Below are 6,364 nucleotides of genomic sequence, written 5' to 3'. Positions count from 1 at the left end.
GTAATAAACTAAAGGAATTCGTTATTAATCAAAAGAGCAAGAACACTTTGGTAAATAAAAAGATAGTTTCAAACTTATAAGAGCGAACAAAAGTAGCATGTATAAATAGACATGTCCACTTGTAGAAATATGCTATGCTACAAGACAAAGGAATCCATAGACGTCACCATTTTGTACTCGTGTTTCAGAGATATATTTATAATATATTTCAAGCAGGTGTATTTATTTCAGGAAGCTCTATCACTTCAAAAATCTACTGTAACTAAGTACATAAAACTCCTAAATTTACTAAACATTACATATACAAAGTTATGGTACTTTGATTTCTCATATACTTTGATTATGTATATTTTAAGGAAAATACTCCCCCCCCCCCAACACACACACACCCACACCTCTCGCGGAAGATATAATTTTAGAAGCCTGAAACTTACACACATAATTGCTACTATTAAATGGCGCCAATCGCATATCCTGCAGATATGATGAATAGCAAAATCAACCCAAAGGCTATCTGCGCTAGCCGTCCCTAAATTAGCAGTGTTAGACTAGTAAAAAGTCAGCTAGTCCTAAACACCCACCGCTAACTCTTGGGCTACTCTTTTACCAACGAATAGTGGGATTGACCGTCACACTATATCGCCCCCACGGCTGAAAGAGCGAGCATGTTTGGTGTGACGGGGATTCGAACCCGCGACCCTCAGATTGCGAGTCGAGCGTCCTAACCACCTGGCCATGCCGGGCCATTAGTAATAATAAAAGTAAAATAAAGAATGAAAGATTTACCCTACGTGTAGCTTTGCGCCAAATCCATAACAAACAAACAATTATTGTTAACATCATCATATGCAACATAAGGTTTTAAACGTTATATGAATCCATTAAGATATCATAAGTTGGTTAAGATATCATACGTTATCATTATGTTAATAAACTAAATGAGTATATAATTTTGTAACAAGCATAAAATTAAACAAAAGTTGTTAACTTTCAAACACCTATATAACCGCCATGATCCATTAACACTTTTATAAACATCTGTTGTTCATCAACTAAAGAAACAAGAAGAGTTTCATATTACATGTGTCTATAGGTGTTTTTCTCTCTCTTTCTTTTATTTTGTTTTGGTCCTAGGGTAGATATGAAAATATTTTTGCATGTTTAACAGTTATAATAAGGCCAAGAAAAGTTAGTTAATTTCAACGTTTTAAATATTCCCTGCAATAATTTCCATTTCTATAATCAACCATAAGGCACAAGGTTTCTTTAAATTTGTTTTTAAAACATTAGTTATTGTATTAAACAATATATTTTTATCAACAGTTAAGCTTCGGGAATAGGTTTTCTCATAATAATATTTCATTTTAATATAAAAATTCATTATATTTCCCTTTATAACATATCAAATTGTTGTCGTTACAAAAAACAACAACAAAAATTGATTTAAATTTTTGTATTAACAGAAGTTAATATTGTTTTGGTATATTAATTAAATCGCAATTAACACACTTTACAGCGTAACACATTTATATAATTATAATGTTTTCAGATTTCTTGTTATAGGTAGGGACCGTAAACTTCCTTGAAGTTTACCAAAATTACTTTAATTATTTTAACTATGGGTAGAGATCGTAAACTTCCTTGAAATTTAACAGAATTACTTTAATTATCTTAACTATGCTATAAAAACCAAAGCCTTTAAGGTAGTTATTATAGCAGCAATTAATAATAAATTATATTTTTTATCGCTAACTCCTCTTTGTTTCAAATGTTATCAAATGTCAACCAGTTTCGACTATTTTGAAAAAAAGAATTTTCATAAATGTATGCTCCTTGTTTAACGATAGTAAAATTATTTATAGATTTACCAAAACTTACGCTTCTACTTGGGAAAAACGTGCACAGAGACTACATCAAAGAAGACGATGATGTCTATTTTGAGTGTGATATTAAAGCCAACCCCGCTGTTTCAATAACTAGCTGGGAGTTTAATGGAAAACGTCTACTCAGCAATCCTGAAAAGGGAATAATGATCACTAACCAGTCTTTAGCGCTACGAGAAGTGACAAGGGATCAGGCTGGCAGGTACCAATGTCTTGCAACAAACGTTGAAGGCCAGGGATCAAGCAACGAAGTTATTTTGGAAATATACCGTAAGTTAGAATTAATATTAATTTTGTATTGGATGTATTAGATTATAATATTGTGTTAGAATATACAAGATAAAAATCAACCTAAAAAGGTTTAAGTGGTATTCAGAGAAGCAAAACTTGAATCAATTCATACCTGAATACCTTCTCTTCTTTCAAGCTTTAGTCCTAGAGTTAACCCTAACAAAAAAGTGATTGTAATGGATAATAATTACCTCAGATGTAGTTGACGGTGTCATCTTAATAAAACATTCGACCTAAAATTAGCAAATATATTCTTAGTCAAACAGTTTTCTATTTAAAATAGCTATTTCGTACCCTAACACTGGGTAAAAGCTCGAGTGTCTTTCAATAGGCCTTAAACTATAATTGCGCATGATCATTTGGGTGTTTATGACTTAAGTCATTAGTAAGGGAATTTTATATTAAATGTATATTTATCCAACAGACGTTCCTGTTTGTAAAAAAGGTCAGAAGCTCATCTACGGTGTAGCTCCAAACGAATCCATAATAGTGAGATGCTACATTGAAGCTACTCCATCGAATGTTTCGTTCAAGTGGGCTTTCAACAACTCCTTGGAGATAGTTGAGATAACCTCATTTAAGTCGAACGGAACATACGCGGAAATAAACTACAGTCCTGATGCTCCGCTCAGTTATGGTGTGTTGTATTGCTGGGCTAGTAACGAACTGGGAGTTCAAAAAGAACCATGTGTCTACACTGTTATTCCAGCAGGTATAGTGGACTGGTGGACTTGTGTAAAAACTTTTACAGGATATTTGTTTCTGTAGAATTGTTTTAATACGTATGATATTAGTGAAAAAAAAATGCAATATATTTGTGCAAAGATACATTTATGTTTTACTAAATTTGACTATTAGAGTAAGTAGTCCAAGAGTTGGCAGAGGATATTGTTGACTGGGTGTATTCCCTCTACTCTTATATATGATATTAGTGAAAAAAAAAGAAAAAAATTAATATATTTGTGCAAAGATACATTTATGTTATACTAAATTTGACTATTAGAGTAAGTAGTCCAAGAGTTGGTAGAGGATATTGTTGACTGGATGTCTTCCCTCTACTCTTATATATGATATTAGTGAAAAAAAAATGTAATATATTTGTGCAAAGATACATTTATGTTATACTAAATTTGACTATTAGAGTAAGTAGTCCAAGAGCTGGCAGAGGATATTGTTGACTGGGTGTCTTCCCTCTGCTCTTATATTGAAATATATACAACCAACCAACTTAATTATCCTATTTTTAGTCATTTTACCAGCCTGCCCCTCCCCCAGTGGTACATCGTGTAAGTCTTCGCACTTACAACGCTAAAAGCCGGGTTTCGATACCCGTGGTGGGCAGAGCACAAACATCCTATTGTGTAACCTTGTACTTAACTACAAATAGTTTACAGTTTTAAACGATACTTAATGTAGTTCCTTATTTTTCAGAATTTATACATTTTTGTAATCCTATACATAAAAGTATGAAAGTTAAACTCGTACTGTGGGACGTGGATATTAATTTATAGTTTCGCCTGTCGAACAACTGCTAGAGGAAGCATTTAATTGCAGCAGGTTCTACCCGATTACCGGAATGCTTAAGGTTTAAAAATAAAAAAAATTTGTTGGAATGTCGAAATATTGAATTATCTTAAACTTTGAAAATTATTTAATGGAATAAGCAAGATATTTGTCTGTTAAAATAAAAACCTACATTACTTAATCATATGATGGAGGATATTTATAGTTTTAATAATCATAGAGTGACTAGAATGATGGCACACGTCTTCAAACTCCGATTCTAAATCATCCACACGCAGTTAATCTGTGTATCATATATTTTTTATTGAATTCTTGGTTGTTGTTAAACACAGAACTACACAAATGGTTATTTGTACTTTGCTCACAACAGGTATCGAAACTGGATTTCTAGCGACTTTAGAATGCAAACTTACTGCTGAACCACCGGAGTTGTTTCCAAATGGAACATCGTATAATGGAGGAATAAATTAAAGAGGATATTAATATCATCCTTGTTACTAAACGATAAATGCTAATGAACTGCTACCCCCAGCTCAAATGTACAAATGTAACATCGTATAATGGAGGAATAAATTAAAGAGGATATTAATATCATCCTTGTTACTAAACGATAAATGCTAATGAACTGCTACCCCCAGCTCAAATGTACAAATGTAACATCGTATAATGGAGGAATAAATTAAAGAGGATATTAATATCATCCTTGTTACTAAACGATAAATGCTAATGAACTGCTACCCCCCAGTGGCACAGCTGTATGTCTGCAGAGTTACAACGCTAGAATCCGGGTTTCGATACCCGTGGTGGGCAAAGCACAGATAGCCATTGTGTGGGTTTATGCTTGATTACAAACAAGAATGAAATGTCTTTCTTAATTCTTATGGTTAATACAATAAGTACCAAAGGTTTATTGTTTGAATATGTAATGTCAAAGGACTGGAATAGCGTGTTAGTTGAATATATATTTTATAATACATCAGATATTTATAAAAAGATATGATGATATTTAGTCGATTTCTAGCAAGTAAAAAAAAACAATTTCTAAAAGGCTTGATAGAAAAGCTCTTTTCTCTGTGGTATTCAATTAGGCACCCCTGAAGGTCTACGAAATTGCGAAATCACGAATAAATCGACAACTTACATAAAGATAAAATGTGAGCCTGGACACGACGGTGGATTAAAGCAGGCTTTCCACTTAGAGGTATTCAATACGGCCGCAGAACGTCTACAGAGAAATATTACCAAAAATGACAACCCAGTGTTTGTAGTGAATGATCTGCCTTTAGGAACATCTTTTATCCTTGCTTTATACGCATCGAATTTTAAAGGGAAAAGTGAAGCAACAGCATTAACAGTCACCACATTACCATCTCCTGGAAAAAGAAGAGGTACATGTTCCATCCTTATATTGAATAAACTTTTGTTAAATGAATAAGTAAGGATATGCTAAATAATCTTTACTCGACTACCTTTTTTTGTAGTTAGAATATACTTTATATTATCCATAGCCTTAAGTTTATAAGGTTGATGAATTAGCATGTTTAGTTTAGTTATGTGTTGATTTGAAGTTGTTGAAGAAAAAAAGCAGAACACTGTTTATGTTCAAAGAAGTGGACTAAATCTTTTAAAGAAATGTAACTTTATAATATAATTAGATTTTTTTTTCAAATTTACCAATGTTCGTAATGTATCGTAGAAAATCTTGAGGCTAAGTAATCCTTAAAATTTACTTACGCTAATGCAACTCTTACGCTAATGCAACTCCTTAGGTTCTCTTGTTCATCACTTAATTCACAGCCTCCCGGAACTCTGTGATAAACATCTTCAGAAACAAATAAATTATGCAGAAACTGATACGACTAAATTAATGCTTTCCTCATTTGCGAGTTTGGGAATTTTGTGTTATTAAGGAGTCACTTGTTTGTTAAAATTTTACCTAGTTTATTCGTGAAAGTTAAGCCTAAGGTGCAGTATTCGGTTTCTCATTTTCAATAGTAGCACAGAAACGTTGATAAATGATTAATTAATATCGGGAACTATTGAAGATACAAATAATGAGAATGATAATTAACATTGTATAATTACTCTCTCAACAAAATTAAACTTGCGACATTAAAAGTTGTGGCAAAATGTAGGCCTATAATTTGAATTCTAAAGAAAATCACTAACCTGTTTTGATGGTTACACTTGGTTATAACGTATATGTAACCATCGACAAGATACACCATACTTTTTAATTTTCAAACAGATATTATAACAATATTTTTTTTTCTAAATTCGATAATTTACTCGAGATTAAATACCTACTTTAAAATTAGCTTTAGTGAACCCTAGGTAACCAGTTTTGTCTTATTTTTCTCAGCTAGTAACTACTTTCACATTTACTGTATACTTGAAATTTAACAGAATTACTTTAATTATTTTAACTGGAAGTTTACGGTCCCTACCTATAGTTAAAATAATTAAAGTAATTCTGTTAAATCGAAATAGTGTATTTAAGTGTTTTAAACTCACAAATAAGAAACCTATCATTCTATAGGTATTTGAAGAACTTGTAGCATTCTGCCACAATTAATTCTTCGTATTTTTAGCCGACACTGGGCAGCTGGTGCATAATTGAATGGAGTTGTTTAAATATTTGTTTAACAACAAGTAAAAGCTTGGAG

The 6,364-nt window shown here is 32.2% G+C and overlaps 1 protein-coding gene across 1 annotated transcript in view; it reads left to right on the top strand.

Moving 5' to 3' along the window:
* Positions 1-6,364, top strand: part of LOC106458331 (nephrin-like) — a 39,309-nt gene that overhangs the window by 14,916 nt on the left and 18,029 nt on the right. Inside the window, exons 5-7 of the mRNA XM_022384509.1 lie at positions 1,863-2,153; positions 2,599-2,886; positions 4,787-5,086. Of these exons, the coding sequence (XP_022240217.1) occupies positions 1,863-2,153; positions 2,599-2,886; positions 4,787-5,086 (879 nt within the window). The remainder of the gene's footprint in view (positions 1-1,862; positions 2,154-2,598; positions 2,887-4,786; positions 5,087-6,364) is intronic.

This window comes from Limulus polyphemus, unplaced genomic scaffold (genome assembly GCF_000517525.1).
Source record: "Limulus polyphemus unplaced genomic scaffold, Limulus_polyphemus-2.1.2 Scaffold446, whole genome shotgun sequence".
NCBI lineage: Eukaryota > Metazoa > Arthropoda > Merostomata > Xiphosura > Limulidae > Limulus > Limulus polyphemus.
Note: the sequence above shows the minus strand (reverse complement) of the source record. Positions and strands in the feature narration are given on the sequence as shown.